This window comes from Rattus norvegicus, chromosome 14, assembly GCF_021556685.1.
Source record: "Rattus norvegicus strain SHRSP/BbbUtx chromosome 14, alternate assembly SHRSP_T2T, whole genome shotgun sequence".
Lineage (NCBI taxonomy): Eukaryota > Metazoa > Chordata > Mammalia > Rodentia > Muridae > Rattus > Rattus norvegicus.
The window spans coordinates 19,805,371-19,827,506 of record NC_141547.1 but is presented as its reverse complement, the minus strand read 5'-3'; the positions used below and the strand labels follow the sequence as shown (position 1 = coordinate 19,827,506).

General features: G+C 38.5%; 2 protein-coding genes and 1 pseudogene across 2 annotated transcripts in view; all 3 read left to right on the top strand.

Annotated features, from left to right (window-relative positions):
- The first annotated feature begins 442 nt into the window (after window positions 1–442).
- On the top strand, window positions 443–6,927 carry Vcsa2 (variable coding sequence A2). The gene is made up of 3 exons (NM_198729.1): window positions 443–516; window positions 2,349–2,414; window positions 6,406–6,927. Exons 2-3 carry the CDS (start codon window positions 2,361–2,363, stop codon window positions 6,697–6,699), a joined length of 348 nt encoding a protein of 115 aa, NP_942024.1. The 5' UTR covers window positions 443–516; window positions 2,349–2,360; the 3' UTR covers window positions 6,700–6,927.
- A 382-nt stretch (window positions 6,928–7,309) lies between these two features.
- LOC120096859 (U4 spliceosomal RNA) lies at window positions 7,310–7,391 on the top strand (annotated as a pseudogene).
- A 3,882-nt stretch (window positions 7,392–11,273) lies between these two features.
- The window catches only part of Smr3b (submaxillary gland androgen regulated protein 3B), a 55,125-nt gene continuing 44,262 nt past the window's right edge, over window positions 11,274–22,136 (top strand). Inside the window, exon 1 of the mRNA XM_087582312.1 lies at window positions 11,274–11,306. The gene's annotated coding sequence lies outside the window, so the exon portion shown is untranslated. The remainder of the gene's footprint in view (window positions 11,307–22,136) is intronic.

Genomic DNA, 22,136 nt, shown 5'->3' with positions numbered 1-22,136 from the left:
CTCTTTCTCATTTATCTTACAAAATGCTCTATTATACTCACTAGATAATTTAGTTTAAGTGCTTGTACTTCCTATGTAACATTATTTTTAAGATGACAGAGGAAATATCATGAGATTAACAAATAAGTGGTCATATAAAATAATCACAATGAACAATTCATCTCTTTTTTCCCTTGAAGAATATGTCCCTACTGTCCCCCTGAATTTATCTGAAACGACATCACATTTTGACTCACTGTACTGCTTCCCAAGGAAGCTTCAAACAAGAGTGAGTGAGGATATTCAGAAATGATAAAACTGCAGGAACAGACTGCCAACTTGGCAAGGAAGCTTCCTGTCTGTGAAGCATTATCTGAAGTTGATTTATCTTCCAACTGTGTCTCTTTATTGCCAATGAAATTGTCCTACAACATATATAAGAGCTGAGACGTCTGGTCCTCCATATTCCACCACTCAAAATTAACTGACCAGAGAGCTTCTGACCAGCACATTTCCCTGCTTAGAAGTTTTTCCAAGGTAGGTACCTGGGACTATGAAGCCCTTTCACTTCGTGTTAAAAGTTGCCCATCATTCAGAGGGAGCATTTTAGTGGGCTGCTTATAAGATACTCCTGTTTTATCACTCTGAGAATAAGTACCTACATGAAACTGTGATCCATAAAATATATCACCATATTACAGCCACCAAAAGTAGATAAGATTGATGAAGCTAAGAAGTGCATGACAACAGGAACCGGATATAGATATCTCCTGAGGGACACAACCAGCACATGTCAAATGCAGAGGCGAATGCTAGCAGCAAACCACTGACCTAAGAACAGGACCCCATTTGGGGGAATTAGAGAAAGGATTGAAAGAGCTGAAGGGGCTTCCAACCCCATAAGAACAACAATGACAATGAACCAGAGCTTCCAGGAACCAAACCACTACCCAAAGACTATACATGGACTAGCCCTGGGCTCCAATTGCATATGTAGCAGAGAATAGCCTTGTTGAGCACCAGTGGAAGGGAACCAATCTTGTCCTGCCAAGATTGGACCCCTAGTGCAGGGGAATGTCTGGGGTGGGTGGTAAAGGGGGAAGGATGGGGGGAACACACTTATGGGGTAGGGGGGCGGATAGGGGCCTTACAGATGGGAAGGGGAATAACATTTGAAATGTAAAGAAAGAAAAATATCCAATAAAAGAGAGAGAGAGAGAGAGAGAGAGAGAGAGAGAGAGAGAGAGAGAGAGAGAGACATGTGTTCAAGAGAAATTGAGAAAGGAAGAAAACCACTCGAGACTAGAAAAAGAAAAAAAACTTATGCAAGCAACAAAAATGTATTCATGTTGATCACTTAGGACAGTGAGTCCACATAATGTCTGCAGTTACCCTTTCTCCTTCCTGTACCCTATGGTTCTTTCACATTCTTAATAAGGAGCTACTCTCAGATGTATTCTGAAAGAGAATTATTCTAAAGTAAACATTTACATCTAATTTTGCTCATTCTTGAACTTCATATAAAATATAGCTTAGGAAACCTAAAATGTGACATTTGCTCATAATGCCTAGTGAGACACTGTTCCTAACATTTTTTCCAGGTTTGCTTTTTTCAGCTCCCACATTTTAAACATCAACAGGGTTAAAGGAGTTTACTAACCACTGTGTACAGTGCTGTGAAGGAAGAAGTCAGGCCATCTCGCCAGAGAAATTTACGACAACCCTTGAGACAACTGAGAAGAAAATGAACCTAAATTAGTGTTTGGTTCTGTCCTAGTTACTGATGGAACACAGTTGCAGAATAGAAAGCAGGATTGAGAATATTTGTTGTACATAAAAATGGCCCAGTGTATTGTGAAAATGAGTCTATGTATTAAGTCATGCTTTCACCTTTGCTGCATTTAATAGGAAGACGTCTTCCTTACCTATTACTTGTAATAAGAAATTTGTTATGATCAAGTTAAAGAGGAAGCATCTCAAATATAAATCCACAGAAGCTTGATGCTATATAACTTCAATTGCAAACTAAAAAAATGAACAAATAAAAACTAACCATCTCAAAATGATTAATGAAAATGATTAATGTTAAGTCAAAAGCTTTGTTTTTTAAATCCTCTATTGCTCAGACTCTAAAAGGAAAAAGGTGTGACATTTTCCCTTCAGTTCAAAACTCAAAAATGAAAACTAGCCCTATCACTTCAGAGTCAAATATTATGAGCCAACTATATTATACCACAAATACTCAGTCTAAAATAAGAATCAAAAATTATATTAAGATACACTGCAGTACTTATATGTGTTAGGACATGTCCCAAAATGCAATTTTATTTTAAAAAATAATGCTAACCACCCATTTTGTTACCTGTCAGGGGCTACCAAAGATGAAGTCACTGTATTTGATCTTTGGCCTGTGGATCCTTATAGGCTGCTTCCAGGTGAGTATCAAATGTCCCTATCACAAATCTTCATATTCTCTTACTAAATTTATATCAGACATTTTAACTTTATTTATCTGTATTTCCTAACATATATGAGCTGCAAATTACTGATGAAAGGCCAAACATGTGACTGAATTTCCATTTTGAAAGTCTATATTAATTTAAAAATCAGAGATTATTATAAATCATTACAAAAATGACAGATGTATCCAAGAAGGTTTATTACTACATAATATCCAGGTCAATATCAGGATGTCCAAAAGGAAATACAAAAATATTCAGCAAATTCTTTGTTGCATCAGACATAAAAATAATGTGAACTATTTTCCAAGAGATTAAGCCTAGGTAATTAACTATAAAATTTTAAAGGACCTTGCAGGCAGGGATCACCATTGAAAATGAAATACCTTGTATGTAATGTCTTCCATGAGTCAATGAACTAATAACATAGGTGTGCCTTGAAAAAATATAGTTTATAGATAATGCAAATAACAGTTAATTAGGTTATTGGGGAAAAGAAGTAATCAGGACTGAGAGGGGACATGAGACTTGAATAGGCCATATATACCTGACCTTTCCTACAGAGATGCAAAGAAAGAATGTGGTCAGAGTAAAAGCAGGCAGCATGAGGATACTGAGGAGCAAGGTCTTTAAAGAAGGAATAATGTTAATTGATGTTCATTTTCTCAGGAATGTCTTTATTCTCTCTGCACTTTAGTTAAGAGTGAGGAAAACAGGATCAGTTTAGGATTTTAAAATATCATCATAATGATGCAAATAAATTTCAGAAAAGCTGAGAGAGGCTGAGAGCAGGCAAAACAGAATTGAGGAGCAGGTGCAAAGCTCTGGGATGGTGTTGGGTGGCTGGACATAGGTGTGGTCATTTTCTAAATGAAGTGTGCTAGTTAAAAGAGGTGACATACAGTTGCAGAGTAAAAGAAAAAAAGTCAGGTCCCCAAGGAAACAAGGGAGAAGTCAGTCTCTTCACTCATAAGTGACTTTACAGGCCCCTGACCTAGAAAGCAAAGTTTATTCCTACCTGCTGCACCCCCTTGGTGAAGTGAGAGGGGAGCCATCTGCAGGTAAATATGGGGGGGTCAGGGTGAGGTAGAAAGCTGAGAGAAAGAAAGTCGCTGTCAACTTGGGATGTTATAAACCACTAAAATACTGGAGAATGCTGACCAAAGAAACTAGAGAGGAAGGCACGGCAGTGCCTAAGGCCAAAGTCTGGCCATAAACAGTCTATGGGATCTTCTACCACTGCTCACAATATTGACCTTTAACTGACACGTTTTTAGAGTTAGCTTAAACTTTAGAATTGCAGAAGGCAGTGTGTCAGATGACAAATTAGGGAAAGAACTAAACAAATGAGTGAATGAATGGGGATTCTCTCCAACTTATGATCTAGAGACAAGCTGGACTTAGGATCAGCAGCACAGGAACAAGAACACATACTGTCCCTCTTCTTGACATGGCCCTTTATGTTCTAGAGTCTTCCCACCTCATTTCAAAGACTTCCCTGACATTGCAACCATACTTAACCTGTCAACTCTACGAACACTCCAACTTCCTAAGGCATTTATTTCCTTCATTGCTTTTCTGCTGTGATTATTTTTAATATGGAACCTGAGGAAAAATCACTAAACTGGGTGTTAGCACAGCAAGTGAGACACTGAGTGCTCTAAAAGTGCTGGACCAAGACAAGCACTGCCTAGACATCTATGCAATATTAAATAACTGACAGCAAATGAACACTGAAGAGGAATAAGGTTTGAATCTCAATATCATACAACAAATCATATGACTCTAGGATATGGACACATATATGAATGTCATTTTCTAATGCAAAAAAAAAAGAAAACAGAGTTTTATATAACAATGCAGGTGATAGAGGATACAACCAGAGCAATTACATTATAGAAACAAATAATCTGTCTCTCTTTGGCCAATATTTGAAACATCTTGTATTGTAACTACACAGTCCATATAGGTACATGAGATTATTCTGGACCTCCCTGATGCTAGAATAAACATATTTCTAAAAGTCCAAACTCTGAAACAGGTTTTGGAAGTAGATTTAAAACTCAGAACAGGGGCTGGAGAGATGGCTCAGAGGTTAAGAGCACTGTCTACTCTTCTAGAGGCCCTGAGTTCAATTCCCAGTAACCACATGGTGGCTCACAACCACCTATTATCAGGTCTGTTGCGCTCTTCTGGCCTGTAGTTGCATACATGCAGGCAGAAAACTGAGAGATGTATACATAATAAATAAATAAATGTTTAAAAAAAACTCAGAACAATTGTAAGTTCTTAAGTGACAGAGACATTTCCCAATATGTCTGACAACTACTTTCATTAGGGATTGATTTCAGTGACATTTACGAAGAGCCAACTTAAGAGTTTGTTCATATTTACATTCCATTCAATGACATCTAAGGTTTCACTGAGAACCTGTATGCTCACAACAAAAGGGGAAATACATTCTCTGAGTGTCTTTGAAGACTTTTACTTTAAAAAAAAGTAACAGGTTTTACTTGCTGCAAAATAAATTACCAAAAATTAGAACTGTAAGAAGCCTGTTGTCATAGCAAAGTCTACCCTTGGCATAGACATATCCTCCTCTCAGGTGACTCAACAGGCAGGAGAGGAACCTGAAAGGCAGCTCAATCCTCATCACAAGGGTAGATTCATCCCATACTTCAAAAGATTCCATCCTGTATCACAGCACAATATTGTAATGTACAGTCATGTGAACAGACAAAAATAAAATGAGATGCCCCCTTGAGTGGCCCCAATTTTGTTTATTAAAATTGTATTGACAATAAGTAACAAGCTTCTGTGTTAGTGTAGATTTTTATATTCTCTTTTTTTCATATTTAAAGTCTTTAATTCCTGCATTTCTTTATACACGTAGTAATAGTCATTGTCAAGGATGATACAAAAATGTTTAGGAAAGCATTACATATATAGATTTATGTAATATCCCTACATAACATATTAAATACATACATAATACATTTTTCTTTATATATAATATAAAATATATCAAGTATACGTAAATAAGTATATATAAACATATATTTATATGTATATACTTAAAATATATTCTTACTATGTACTTATACATTTTTTCATCTTTTGTTTTACAAGGCATCAATCATATTTTATTGCCCCCATTGTATAAACAAAGAGTAATATAAAATATGTGGCAAATATATGTTCCTTTTCTTTCCTTTTCCTTTTTTCCTTTTTCTTCCCCATCTTTTTTTTTTTATTAACTTGAGTATTTCTTATTTACATTTCCAATGTTATTCCCGTTCCCGGTTTCCGGGTCAACATCCCCCTAGATTTTTATATTATAAGTGGGTGGATTTTCCCTGATCTCAAACTAGTCTGCCCCAACCCAGGTCCATGATCACCTTAGGCACACTGTACTAGTTTACTCAGTATCATTCTTTTTCAGTTAAACTGAATCCCAACCAATTTCCCTTACAAGTTTAATTTTTGATTTTAAAACAAATATAATATGAAAATTTAAGAAACATTGTGGAACTAGAAAATGTAGGAAGCCCTGTAATCAGAAAGCAAATACCATGTACTCTCCTTCACTTCGTAGACTGTAAGGACAGTGAGTGTATCCAGGTCGGGGTAAAGACCTAGAGAGTACAATGGAGCCATGATCAGCATGCCTGCTTTTGGCAGTCATGAGCCTGAGGCTATCTGATCTCACATAACCAAATGCCATCTGCATTTGGAACCTTCATTGTATGTTGAAACACTTTCCTGTAACTTGAAATCTCTAACTTCTTCTGTTTCAAGTGATACAGAATTTTTTAAAAAGACATGGCTGAAAACTCAGGCTGGCACGTATATTTGGAGATGAGGACTTTTAGAAGCCATCTAAAATTATACCTTGCCCAAATGTGTATATGCTACAATTCTCTGTGAAATACCTAATTGAAATTTCTTTATTGTCTTTGTCACACAGTCAGGTGAGGGTGTCAGAGGCCCAAGAAGACAACATAATCCTAGAAGACCACAAGATCTTTCAACTCTTCGTCGTTATTTCTGTCTTCAGTCTGATCCTAATGGTGTGCAAATGGAAGAAACAACCAGTATACCCTTAACTATTCAACCACCTAGCAGAATTATTGATCTTCCTGGAATTTTAACTATAATAACAGTTGGTCAACTAGGTACCATTGAATATCATTGTCAGCTAACTGGTCCACATCCTGGACCTCTAAGCAATCCTCCTACTCAACTTCATTCCACAGAATAAGCAAATACAAAAACAGATGCCAAAATCTCCAACACTACTGCGACTACCCAAAATTCCACTGATATTTTTGAAGGTGGTGGCAAATAATAAATTCCTTTAGGCACTTAGAATAGCATAAATCAAAACACTGTGTAATTTTGGGAGAAATAATCTTTAAAGGCTTGAGAAACAACCTTTACCCACACATTATAGAAAATGACAATAAAGAGCTAAGCAGCATTACACAGCATCTCCTGTTGTCCTCATTGTAACGATGCAAAACCTACTGTGTTATTTGTATAAAAGTAATCCTTCCAGAAACCTTGTTCCAGAAGGCACAGTGGTCATTATGGGAAATGCAACTGTAATGTACAATCATGAGAACAGACAAAAAAATTAGGATGCCCCCTTGAGTGTCACCCATGAAATAATTACTAATTACAGACCATGATGTATATATTAAAAGTATTTCTCCACACAGCATGATCCTAGAAATTATTGAGTAGAATAGTATCATTACATTTGACCCAATGAGTGTTTTACATCAATGGATTCAAACAATTTTGCATGAAAAAAACTTAAAAATATATTACATGTGTATGCAGCGTTTTCTATTCAGACATTATAATTTGGCTTTGTGCAGTGGTAGTATCGTAGCCAATGAGGTTTATCCGAGGGGTGATTATTGCTAACTGAAAACTTTTCCCAGACATGATACCTTTAATAATCTATTGCACCTACCTTACACAGCATTAATAACATCGGTGAGCTATCACAAATTCAAAGTGTGCTTAATGTGTGTAAGAAACAATAAAAGTTAAAAGAAAATTATACATCATTTTAGATGAAGTACTTAAATATGTATAACTCATAGAGTGAACAAATGCTCTAGAAATAGATCCTGAAAGTTACCAAGGGACTACTGTGCTTACAAGCAAACATTCACATATACTTTCAATTTTAAGAAGAAGCATATTCCAAGAAAATCAAAATAAGATGGGGCATATATTGGAATATACTTGACTTTTGTTATGCCGTGTTCGTATTCTCCTTCTGAACATTATTCACATTTCTGAAGGGAAAGTTGAATTACCTAAATCACAACTCATAAAACTCTAGAACCTATGGGTAAGTAAATGAACCCGAAGGACTCTGAGAACTCTGAAAACTCTAAGGACTTGCCATAAGCCACTAACCTGCTTCCTAGCCCTTGGAAACACAAACTCTTGTCCTTCACTCTTAGACTCTTCTATTAGATACCCTCCTCTTTTTATTTCCCTCCTTTCCTACTAAGCACCCAAGGAAGCAGCACTGCAAGGGACCCTCTAACAGTGTGGAAGCAACTTCTGCTCCTCCATTATGATTACCAACACAATGGCTTCTGCTGCTTCCATCAGCAAAGTTATAGATGCCAACACCATCACTCTTCCTAGCACCTCCAGCCTCTTACTTCCACAAATGCTGTGGCAGCTGAGACTATCTCAACTACCAAAGATGACACTATTCCAACTGAGGCAGGAGGTAGTAAACCCATATGCTTTAGATAACATCACTCCAACTTCTATAGACAGAACTCCAATGGCTACAATTAACAATACTCCAACAGCTACACAGATTACCTCAACCCAATGCTTATAGTAAACAGCATGCAACAGGTAGAGATGTCATCATTCTTGCAGTGGGTGACAGCACAACAGACAACTAGGATTCACAATGATCTAAGATAGTCAGTACAAGAAGACCATCAAGTACAGGTCAGACCTACAGGAAGACAAGGCAAATCATACTTTAAAAGAATTCTATGACCTGTCCTAAAACAAAATGATATACCTTCTTCTCACCACACTATGGTACTTTCTCAAAAATTGACCATATAATAGGTCATAAAACAGGTCTCAACAGATCCAGAAAGATAGAAATAATCCCATGCATCCTATCAGACCACCACGGCGAAAGCTGGTCTTCAATAACAATAAGGGAAGAACGCCCACATATACGTGGAAGCTCAACAATGCTCTACTCAACGATAACCTGGTCAAGGAAGAAATAAAGAAAGAAATTAAAGCAGGCACTAAGATGATCCAGGGAGAAGGGCTTTAAAATAGGTCTGATGGAAACTGCTGCTCATTGTCGGAGGAATATCTTTAATCTCTGCACACTTTAATTAAGAAAGAAGCAAAAGTAGAATGCTGGGGGGAAGATGGGGAGGGGAACACCAATAGAGAAGGGGAGGGAAAAGGGTTTCGGGGATGTTGACCCAGAAAACAGAAAGGGGAATAACAATCGAAATTTAAATAAGAAATGAAAAGAGACACAGCTCTATGAAAGTATTTTTCTAGAGAGTATTAGAGCCAATCGTTGAAAGCCATGAATTAGTGATGATCTCTCTCTTTGTCAACATGTACTCCTCTCTTTTTGTTTGGTGACATATAAGAGATATTTTTGTGTAAGAAATAGTGCTGCCAACACTATTGTGGCACAAAGGTTATTGGAGGAACCAACCACATTTGGATTGGATTTAAGGCCCAGAGCATGAGATAGAACCAATAATTGACACTGCAAAAACTGGTCAAAATCTGATTAGATGGGTCATGGCCCTTAGGGAAAATCTAATAGTTTTATTCTCATAAAAGAACATAGCAATAAACAAACTCGTACTGACATACTGATATACCAATGTATAAGCACCTCACCAGTCCTCCTTAGAAAGGCTTTCTCTCACAGTAGACTTGAACTAATACACTGACCCGCAACAGGACAATGTGCTGAGAATGAAAGACTTTGGAGCACTCATCCTAAGTAGGATGTCTTCATCAAAGCCTCCCTTCATACCCATGCAGAAAGATTGTAAGATCCAGAGGAGATTGGGGATTCCAAGAGAACAGGGTCTTCCATACACATCAGGACTGACACACATGAAGGCAACACATGCAATGCCTACACGGTTGCAAGCCCAATGGACTCCTTGCACTGAGACAGGAAGTGTACATGGGTTTCCATCACTACCCAGAAGCTATTTGCAATTAATGCGTGATTGGTATTTTCTCCAAATGTGTCTCACTGTGTATATCAGCCATACTTCAGAGCAGGGTCAATACACCTGAAAAATGATGATGACACAAAACAAACTCAATGTTATTATGTAAACTTTATTTTGTATCATTTAGTGTTGAATGGATTTGTTTGCTTTTGATTTGTTTGGTTTTGGTTTTGTCTGACAAGCCTTTGCATGTTTATTTTTGCTGTATTTAAGCAAAATCTCAAACCAAACTCTTGGTTGTGTGTGTGTGTGTGTGTGTGTGTGTGTGTGTGTGTGTGTGTGTTTGTGTGTGTATGTGTGTGTGTATGTGTGTGTGTGTGTATGTGTGTGTTTGAATTATTTTAAAACATTTTCTCAGCTTGATTTGTTGACAAAACTGTAGCCATGGCTACTCAGTAGATATTGATAGTTCCAAGGAGGCCTAGACCAGGGGTTCTCAACCTGTGGGAATGATCACTTGGAAATGCATATGAGATATCTTAAACATGAAATATTTGCATTATAATTCATAACAGTTATGAAGTACAAAAAAACATGGTTGGTGGTCACCAAAACATGAAGAAGTATATGAAAAGGGTCACAGCATTAGGAAAATTGAGGAGCCATGACCTACACTATAGCAGTTCAGCCCAAGTAACATAATGACACACTGACCAAAGTTAAAAAAGAAATAGTGATCACAAACAAACAAAACCTTAAGCCTGGTGGAAATACAATGCTCTGGGTTCACTACCAACACTAAGCACAAGCAGCTCTGCCAAGTGAACTTTGTATAAATCTGAGAAAAATACATGAGACCACATGGGTAAAATCCTGCAAATTCAAAATTATAACACTACTTCATTATTTAGGATTAAAACTTAAAACTGAGATCCAGACTAAGAAGATGAGTCATTTATTTTAGAAACTATGGATGATATTAGCATGGTATCCTGAAGAGAGGGGGTGAAGGAGAGGGGGGAAGGAGAGAGGGGGAAGAGAGAGACAGAGACAGAGACAGAGAGAGACAGAATGTGTGTGTGCGTTATATAGCAATAGAGCAACATGTATGCAGTAGTGATTTTAATGCTCTTTCTCATTTATCTTACAAAATGCTCTATTATACTCACTAGAAAATTTAGTTTTTTAAGTGTTTGTACTTCATATGTAACATTATTTTTAAGATGACAGAGGAAATATCATGAGATTAACAAATAAGTGGTCATATAAAATAATCACAATGAACAATTCATCTCTTTTTTCCCTTGAAGAATATGTCCCTACTGTCCCCCTGAATTTATCTGAAACAACATCACATTTTGACTCACTGTACAGCTTCCCAAGGAAGCTTCAAACAAGAGTGAGTGAGGATATTCAGAAATGATAAAACTGCAGGAACATACTGCCAACTTGGCAAGGATGCTTCCTGTCTATGAAGCATCAGCTGAAGTTGATTTATCTTCCAACTTGTGTCTCTTTATTGCCAATGAAATTGTCCTACAAGATATCTAAGAGCTGAGACGTGTGGTGCTCTGTATTCCACCACTCAAAATTAACTGACCAGAGAGCTTCTGACCAGCACATTTCCCCACTCAGAAGTTTCTCCAAGGTAGGTACCTAGGACTATGAAGCCCTTTCACTTCAGAGGTAGCATTTTACTGGGCTGCTTATAAGATATTCTTCTTTTATCACTGTGAGAATAAGTACCTACATGAATCCATGAGTCATAAAATATATCACATTTTGAAATCTTATGCAAGCAACAGAACAGTATTTATGTTGATCACTTATGATAGTGAGTCCACCAAAGTCTGCAATTCCCTTTTCTCCTTCCTGTACCCCATGGTTCTTTCACATTCTTAATAAGGAACTACTCTCGTTGTATTTTGAAAGAAAATTATTCCATCTAATTTTGTTCATTCTTGAACTTCATATAAAATATAGTTTAGGAAACCTGAAATGGGACATTTGCTCATAATGCCTAGTGAGACACTGTTCCTAACATTTTTTCCAGGTTTGTTTCTCTCAGCCCCCACATTTTAAACATCAACAGGGTTAGAAAGGAATTTACTGACCACTGTGTACAGTGCTGTGAAGGAAGAAGTCAGGCCATCTCGCTACAGGAATTTACCACAACCCTTGAGACAACTGAGAAGAAAATGAACCTAAATTAGTGTTTGGTTCTGTCCTAGTTACTGATGGAACACAGTTACAGAATAGAAAGCAGATTTGAGAATATTTGTTGTACATAAAAATGGCCCAATGTACTGATAAAATTAATCTATGTATTAAGTCATGCTTTCATTGTTGCTGTATTTAATAGGAAGACGTCTTCCTTACCTATTACTTGTAATAAGAAATTTGTTATGATCAAGTTAAAGGGGAAGCAACTCAAATATGAATCCACAGAAGCTTGATGCTATAGAACTTCAATTTTAAAGTAAAAAGAAATGAATAAATAAAAACTAAACATCTCAAAATGATTAATGAAAATGATTAATGTTAAGTCAAAAGCTTTGTTTTTTAAATTCTCTATTGCTCAGACTCTTCAAGGACAAGGGTGTAACATTTTCCCTTCGTCAGTTCAAAACTCAAAAATGAAAACTAGCCCTACACTTCAGAGTCAAATATTATGAGCTGACTATATTATACCACAAATACTCAGTCTAAAATAAGAATCAAAAATTATATTAAGATACACTGCAGTACTTATAAACGATGTGTTAAATTTGTGGTAAATACATGTTCCAAAATGCCATTTTATTTTAAAAATAATGCTAATCATCCATTATGTTACCTTTCAGGGGCTACCAAAGATGAAGTCACTGCATTTGATCTTTGGCCTCTGGATCCTTATAGGCTGCTTCCAGGTGAGTATCAATTGGCCCTACCACAAACCTTCATATTCTCTTACTAAATTTATATCAGACATTTTAACTTTATTTATCTGTATATCCTAACAGATATGAGCTGCAAATTACTGATGAAAGGCCAAACATGTGACTGAACTTCCACTTTGAAAACATGTATTAATTTAAAAAACACGGAGCTAGTAATAAATCATTACAAAAATAACAGATATACCCAAGAATGTTTCCTACTACATAATATCCAGGTCGATATCAGGATGTCCAAAGGAAATACAAAAATATTCAGCAAATTCTTTGTTGCATCAGATATAAAACTAATGTGAACTATTTTCCAAGAGTTTACGCCTAGGTAATTAACAATAAAATTCTAAATGACCTTGCAGACAGGGATCACCATTGAAAATGAAAAACCGGAGAGAGACCTCACCGCCTGGTCAGGTGGGCACTCCTGAGGAAGCAGAGCGGAAGAGACCACCACACTGACCACCCCTGCCCACATCCCTGGCCCAAGAGGAAACTGTATAAGGCCTCTGGGTTCCCCTGGGGAAGGACCCAGGAGCGGCAGGACCCCTGCGCCTGAGACACCACCAGAACCTGAAGGAACAGACCAGATAAACAGTTCTCTGCACCCAAATCCCATGGGAGGGAGAGCTAAACCTTCAGAGAGGCAGACACACCAGGGAAACCAGAAGAGACTGCACTCTGCACACATTACTGATTCCAGAGGAAAACACCAAATGCCATCTGGAACCCTGGTGCACTGAAGCTCCCGGAAAGGGCGGCGCAGATCATCCTGGTTGCTGCCGCTGCAGAGAGCTCGTGGGCAGCACCCCGCAAGCAAACTTGAGCCTTGTGGCCACAGGTAAGACCAACTTTTCTGCTGCAAGTGACCTGCCTGGTGAACTCAAGACACAGGCCCAAAGGAACAGCTGAAGACCTGTAGAGAGGAAAAAATACATGTCCGAAAGCAGAACACTCTGTCCCCATAACTGGCTGAAAGAAAACAGGAAAACAGGTCTACAGCACTCCTGACACACAGGCTTATAGGACAGTCTAGCCACTGTCAGGAATAGCAGAAAAAGTAACACTAGAGATAATCTGATGGCGAGAGGCAAGAGCAGGAACCCAAGCAACAGAAACCAAGACTACATGGCACCATTGGAGCCCAATTCTCCCATCAAAACAAACATGGAATATCCAAACACACCAGAAAAGCAAGATCTAGTTTCAAAATCATATTTGATCATGATGCTGGAGAACTTCAAGAAAGACGTTAAGAACTCCCTTAGAGAACAAGTAGAAGCCTACGGAGAGGAATCGCAAAAATCCCTGAAAGAATTCCAGGAAATCATAAATAAACAAGTAGAAGCCCATAGAGAGGAGTCACAAAAATCCCTGAAAGAATTCCAGGAAATCATAAAGAAACAAGTAGAAGCCCATAGAGAGGAGTCACAAAAATCCCTGAAAGAATTCCAGGAAAACACAATCAAACAGTTGAAGGAATTAAAAATGGAAATAGAAGCAATCAAGAAAGAACACATGGAAACAACGCTGGATATAGAAAACCAAAGGAAGAGACAAGGAGCCGTAGATACAAGCATCACCAACAAAATACAAGAGATAGAAGAGAGAATCTCAGGAGCAGAAGATTCCATAGAAATCATTGACACAACTGTCAAGGATAATGTAAAGCGGAAAAAGCTACTGGTCCAAAACTTTCAGGAAATCCAGGACTCAAGGAGAAGATCAAACCTAAGGATAATAGGTATAGAAGAGAGTGAAGACATCCAGCTCAAAGGACCAGTAAATATCTTCAACAAAATCATAGAAGAAAATTTCCATAACCTAAAGAAAGAGATACCCATAAGCATACAAGAAGTCTACAGAACTCCAAATAGATTGGACCAGAAAAGAAACACCTCCCGTCACATAATAGTCAAAACACCAAACAGACAAAACAAAGAAAGAATATTAAAAGCAGTAAGGGAAAAAGGTCAAGTAACATATAAAGGCAGACCTCTCAGAATTACACCAGACTTTTCGCCTGAAACTATGAAAGCCAGAAGATTCTGGACAAATGTCATACAGACCCTAAGAAATCACAAATGCCTGCCCAGGTTACTGTATCCTGCAAAACTCTCAATTAACATAGATGGAGAAACCAAGATATTCCATGACAAAACCAAATTTACACAATATCTTTCTACAAATCCAGCACTACAAAGGATAATAAATGGTAAAGCCCACCATAAGGAGGCAAGCTATACCCTAGAAGAAGCAAGAAACTAATCGTCTTTGCAACGAAACAAAGAGAAGAAAAGCACACAAACATAACCTCACATCCAAATATGAATATAACAGGAAGCAATAATCACTATTCCTTAATATCTCTCAACATCAATGGCCTCAAATCCCCAATAAAAAGACGTAGATTAACAAACTGGATACGCAACGAGGACCCTGCATTCTACTGCCTACAGGAAACACACCTCAGAGACAAAGACAGACACTACCTCAGAGTGAAAGGCTGGAAAACAACTTTCCAAGCAAATGGTCAGAAGAAACAAGCTGGAGTAGCCATTCTAATATCAAATAAAATCAATTTTCAACTAAAATTCATCAAAAAAGATAAGGAAGGACACTTCATATTCATCAAAGGAAAAATCCAACAAGATGAACTCTCAATCCTAAATATCTATGCCCCAAATACAAGGGCACCTACATACGTAAAAGAAACCTTACTAAAGCTCAAAACACACATTGCACCTCACACAATATTAGTAGGAGGCTTAAACACCCCACTCTCATCAATGGACAGATCATGGAAACAGAAATTAAACAGACACATAGACAGACTAAGAGAAGTCATGAGCCAAAGGACTTAACAGATATTTATAGAACATTCTATCCTAAAGCAAAAGGATATACCTTCTTCTCAGCTCCTCATGGTACTTTCTCCAAAATTGACCATATAATTGGTCAAAAAACAGGCCTCAACAGGTAGAGAAAGATAGAAATAACCCATGAGTGCTATCGGACCACCACAGCCTAAAGCTGGTCTTCAATAACAATAAGGGAAGAATGCCCACATATACGTGGAAATTGAACAATGCTCTACTCAATGATAACCTGGTCAAGGAAGAAATAAAGTAGGAAATTAAAGACTTTTTAGAATTTAATGAAAATGAAGGTACAACCTACCCAAACTTATGGGACACAATGAAAGTTGTGCTAAGAGGAAAACTCATAGCGCTGAGTGCCTGCAGAAAGAAACAGGGAAGAGCATATGTCAGCAGCTTGACAGCACACCTAAAAGCTCTAGAACAAAAAGAAGCAAATACACCCAGGAGGAATAGAAGGCAGGAAATAATCAAACTCAGAGCTGAAATCAACCAAGTAGAAACAAAAAGGACCATAGAAAGAATCAACAGAACCAAAAGTTGGTTCTTTGAGAAAATCAACAAGATAGATAAACCCTTAGCCAGATTAACAAGAGGACACAGAGAGTGTATCCAAATTAAAAAAATCAGAAATGAAAAGGGAGACATAACTACAGATTCAGAGGAAATTCAAAAAATCATCAGATCTTACTATAAAAGCATATATTCAACAAAACTTGAAAATCTGCAGGAAATGGACAATGTCCTAGACAGACACCAGGTACCGAAGTTAAATCAGGAACAGATAAACCAGTTAAACAACCGCATAACTCCTAAGGAAATAAAAGCAGTCATTAAAGGTCTCCCAACCAAAAAGAGCCCAGGTCCAGACGGGTTTAGTGCAGAATTCTATCAGTCCTTCATAGAAGACCTCATACCAATATTATCCAAACTATTCCACAAAATTGAAACACATGGAGCACTACCAAATTCCTTCTATGAAGCCACAATTACTCTTATAACTAAACCACACAAAGACCCAACAAAGAAAGAGAACTTCAGACCAATTTCACTTATGAATATCGATGCAAAAATACTCAATAAAATTCTGGCAAACCGAATCCAAGAGCACATCAAAACAATCATCCACCATGATCAAGTAGGCTTCATCCCAGGCATGCAGGGATGGTTTAATATACGGAAAACCATCAACGTGATCCATTATATAAACAAACTGAAAGAACAAAACCACATGATCATTTCATTAGATGCTGAGAAAGCATTTGACAAAATTCAACACCCTTTCATGATAAGAGTCCTGGAAAGAATAGGAATTCAAGGCCCATACCTAAACATAGTAAAAGCCGTATACAGCAAACCAGTTGCTAACATTAAACTAAATGGAGAGATACTTGAAGCAATCCCACGAAAATCAGGGACTAGACAAGGCTGCCCACTCTCTCCCTACTTATTCAATATAGTTCTTGAAGTTCTAGCCAGAGCAATCAGACAACAAAAGGAGGTCAAGGGGATACAGATCGGAAAAGAAGAAGTCAAAATATCACTATTTGCAGATGATAGTATATTTAAGTGATCCCAAAAGTTCCACCAGAGAACTACTAAAGCTGATGAACAACTTCAGCAAAGTGACTGGGTATAAAAGTAACTCAAATAAATCAGTAGCCTTCCTCTACACAAAAGAGAAACAAGCCGAGAAAGAAATTAGGGAAACGACTCCCTTCATCATAGACCCAAATAATATAAAGTACCTCGGTGTGACTTTAACCAAGCAAGTAAAAGATTTATACAATAAGAACTTCAAGACTCTGAAGAAAGAAATTGAAGAAGACCTCAGAAGATGGAAAGATCTCCCATGCGCATGGATTGGCAGGATTAATATAGTAAAAATGGCCATTCTATCAAAAGCGATCTACAGATTCAATACAATCCCCATCAAAATACCAATCCAATTCTTCAAACAGTTAGAGAGAACAATTTGCAAATTCATCTGGAATAACGAAAAACCCAGGATAGCTAAAACTATCCTCAACATTAAAAGGACTTCAGGGGGAATCACGATCCCTGAACTCAAGCAGTATTACAGAGCAATAGTGATAAAAACTGCATGGTATTGGTACAGAGACAGACAGATAGACCAATGGAACATAATTGAAGACCCAGAAGTGAACCCCCACACCTATGGTCTCTTGATTTTTGACAAAGGAGCCAAAACCATCCAATGGAAAAAAGATAACATTTTCAGCAAATGGTGCTGGTTCAACTGGAGGTCAACAGGTAGAAGAATGCAGATCCAGCCATGCTTATCACCCTGTACAAAGCTTAAGTCCAAGTGGATCAAGGACCTCCACATCAAACCAGACACACTCAAACTAATAGAAGAAAAACTAGGGAAGCATCTGGAACACATGGGCACTTGAAAAAATTTCCTGACCAAAACACCAATGGCTTATGCTCTAAGATAAAGAATCGACAAATGGGATCTCATAAAACTGCAAAGCTTCTCTAAAGCAAAGGACACTGTGGTTAGGACAAAATAGCAACCAACAGATTGGGAAAAGATCTTTACCAATCCTACAACAGATAGAGGCCTTATATCCAAAATATACAAAGAACTCAAGAAGTTAGACCGCAGGGAGACAAATAAGCCTATTAAAAAATGGGGTTGAGAGCTAAACAAAGAATTCACAGCTGAGGAATGTCGAATGGCTGAGAAACACCTAAAGAAATGTTCAACATCTTTAGTCATAATGGCAATGCAAATCAAAACAACCCTGAGATTTCACCTCACACCAGTGAGAATGGCTAAGATCAAAAACTCAGGTGACAGCAGATGCTGGCGAGGATGCAGAGAAAGAGGAACACTCCTCCATTGTTGGTGGGATTGCAGACTGGTACAACCATTCTGGAAATCAGTCTGGTGGTTCCTCAGAAAATTGGACATTAAACTGCCTGAAGATCCAGCTATACCTCTCTTGGGCATATACCCAAAAGATTCCCCAACATATCAAAAAGACACGTGCTCCACTGTGTTCATCGCAGCCTTATTTATCATAGCCAGAAGCTGGAAAGAACCCAGAGGCCCTTCAACAGAGGAATGGATACAGAAAATGTGGTACATCTACACAATGGAATATTACTCAGCTATCAAAAACAATGACTTTATGAAATTCGTAGGCCAATGGTTGGAACTGGAAAATATCATCCTGAGTGAGGTAACCCAATCACAGAAAAACACACATGGTATGCACTCATTGATAAGTGGCTATCAATTGATAAGACCAAATGCTTGAATTACCCTAGATGCCTAGTGGCTATCATTGATAAACCCAAATGCTTGAATTACCCTAGATGCCTAGAACACATGAAACTCAAGACGGATGATCAAAATGTGAATGCTTCACTCCTTCTTTAAACGGGGAACAAGAATACCCTTGGCAGGCAATAGAGAGGCAAAGATTAAAACAGACACAGAAGGAATACCCATTCTGAGCCTGCCCCACATGTGGCCCATACATATACAGCCATCCAATTAGACAAGATGGATGAAGCAAAGAAGTGCAGGCTGACAGGAGCCGGATGTAGATCTCTCCTGAGAGACACAGCCAGAATACAGCAAACAGAGAGGCGTATGCCAGCAACAAACCACTGAATTGAGAATAGGACCCCCATTGAAGGAATCAGAGAAAGAACTGGAAGAGCTTGAAGGGGCTCGAGACCCCATATGTACAACAATGCCAAGCAACCAGAGCTTCCAGGGACTAAGCCACTACCTAAAGACTATACATGGACTGACCCTGGACTCTGTCCCCATAGGTAGCAATGAATATCCTAGTAAGAGCACCAGTGGAAGGGGAAACCCTGGGTCCTGCTAAGACTGAACCCCCAGTGAACTAGATTGTTGGGGGGAGGGCGGCAAGGGGGGAGGATGGGGAGGGGAATACCCATAAATAAGGGGAGTGGGGAGGGGGATGTTTGCCCGGAAACCGGGAAAGGGAATAACACTGGAAATGTATATAAGAAATACTCAAGTTAATAAAAAAAAAAGAAAGAAAAAGAAAAAAAATTCAAAGTTTGTTTAAGTGTGTAAGAACCAATAAAAATTAAAAGAAAATTATACATCATTTTAGATGAAGTACTTGAATATGTACAATTTGTAGAGGCAAAAAATGTTCTAGAAATAGATCCTGAAAGTTACCAAGGGACTACTGTGTTTACAAATAAACATTCACATAAACTTTCACTTTTAAGAAGAAGCATATTCCAAGAAAATCAAAATGAGATGAGGCATATATTGAAATATACTTGACTTTTGTTTTTGGTCTATTCGTACTCTCTTTTTGAATAATATTCATGTTTCTGAAGTAAAGTTGAATTATCTAAATTCACAACTCATAAAACTCTAAAACCTATAGGGAAGCAAATAAACCTGAAGGACTCTGGGAAATCTAAAAACTCTAAGGACTTTCCGTAAGCCACTACCTGCTTCCTAGCTCTTGGAAACACAAACTCTTGTCCTTCACTCAGACTCTTCTATTAGATACCCTCCTCTTTTTATTTCCCTCCTTTCCTACTAAGCACCCAAGGAAGCAGCACTGTAAGGGACCCTCTAACAGTGTGGAAGCAACTTCTGCTCCTCCATTATGATTACCAACACAATGGCTTCTGCTGCTTCCATCAGCAAAGTTATAGATGCCAACACCATCACTCTTCCTAGCACCTCCAGCCTCTTACTTCCACAAATGCTGTGGCAGCTGAGACTATCTCAACTACCAAAGATGACACTATTCCAACTGAGGCAGGAGGTAGTAAACCCATATGCTTCAGATAACATCACTCCAACTTCTATAGACAGAACTCCAATGGCTACAATTAACAATACTCCAACAGCTACACAGATTACCTCAACACAAGGCTTATAGTAAACAGCATGCAACAGGTAGAGATGTCATCATTCTTGCAGTGGGTGACAGCACAACAGACAACTAGGATTCACAATGATCTAAGATAGTCAGTACAAGACAACCATCAAGTACAGATCAGACTTACAAGAAGACAAGGCAAATCAAAGTTTAAAAGAATTCTAATGTGTTTTCTTACTAGAATTGGAGATGCATACACACTGTATGTGTGAGGTATATGGGTGCATGTGTGCTTGTGTGACAACAGATTCCTTGGAACAATTAAGGACAAGAAAAGACACATTAGGATTTCTACTGGCTTCCAGAGCTGAGCCATGAACAGCTCTCTGTACCCAAATCCTGTGGGAAAGACAGCTGGACTCTCAGGAGGGCAGAAAATCTTGAGAGCTCAGGGGAAACTTCCATTCCTCTCACATTCCTGCCCCAAGAAGAACGTAACTAGTACCCTCTGGATACAGGAACATAGGAGCAGTCAGTGGCAGAAACCAGAGTTGAAATGGTTCCATAGCTCTCTGTACCAAAACCCAGTAGGAGAGAGAGTTGGACTCTCAGAATCCTGAGAGCTCAGAGGAGACAAATACTTCTGCCTACATTCCTGACCCAAGAGGAACCTGCCTAGTGTCCTTTGTGCCCTCTGGACATAGAAACATAGGAGGTGTCAGGCACAGGAGCCTTCTGGTTTCTTCCTGTGACTAGAGCCAAAGTCAGTTGCCAGGAGCAACGGCAATTCTGAGAGCAGAGGTAAGACCAACTCTTCTGCTCTAAGTGAACTGCCTGTTAGGCTCAGGACATGCAAAGGCAGGGGGAGTTTGGGACAGGAGACTTCCCAAACTGGGCTCTGATGATGCCAAGTAGTCTTGCTTTCCATTGCTTAGGTTCCTGCACTTGTCTTTCACCATCAGGTTGTCTGTGGTGTTAGTTTGTCTTGCTGTCTCTGACAATGGATTGATCCTCCTGTAAGCCTGTGTGTCAGCACTCCTGTAAACCTGTTTTCCTTCTGCCGGATCTGGAAACAGAGAGCTAGCTGCTCCGGGGTTCCTGTGTTCTGAAGCCTCCAGGTTGGTCGCTTAGAGCAGAAGAGTTGGTCCTACCTCTCCTCTCAGGTATGTCAGTGATTCTGGCAACTGGATTTCAGCTCTGGGCTCAGGCAGAAACTGGAAGTGGCCTGCCCCTGACTGCTCCTGGTATCCTATATACAGAGGGCACTAGCCAGTTTCCCTTTGGGCCAGGAATGTGAGGAGAAGTGGAGGCATCCTCTGAGCTCTCAGGATTTTCTGCAAATCTGAGAGTGTAGCTCTCTCTGACGGGATTTGGGTACAGAGAGCTATGGGAGCAGTTCAGCTCCAGGCACAGGCAGAAACCACTGTGGAAAGGATTCAATTCTCATGTATTTATATTTACATAGCAGTTTAAATGTATATAAATTTTAACTATATGAATCATTTGTCGTTTTGGGGTCCGTGGGCATGGAATTCGAGAACCTGTCAATAATACCTAATGCAATAGATATTCGAGTCTCCCAAAGTGCCATACTAAGTGACTAAAGCAAATACATATCCTCCAAAAGCATTTCAAATTCTTGCTAGACCATATATAATGATTAATGTTAGTTTTCCAATTATAATCACCTCATTTTCACCCTTCGCTTGACTCATGCTACAGCTTCCCAAATTCCCTTCTTTGATTTCTCTAAAATTCATAGCCTCATTTCTTATTAGCTTTTGTACATGTATTCCAAAATATATAAATG

Bases quoted from the DNA above. Each gene is read 5' to 3' on its own strand.
- Vcsa2 (NM_198729.1), top strand. From the start codon at position 2,361: ATGAAGTCACTGTATTTGATCTTTGGCCTGTGGATCCTTATAGGCTGC. The intron at 2,415-6,405 runs GTGAGTATCAAA...TTTGTCACACAG, and splicing joins TCCTTATAGGCTGCTTCCAG to TCAGGTGAGGGTGTCAGAGG.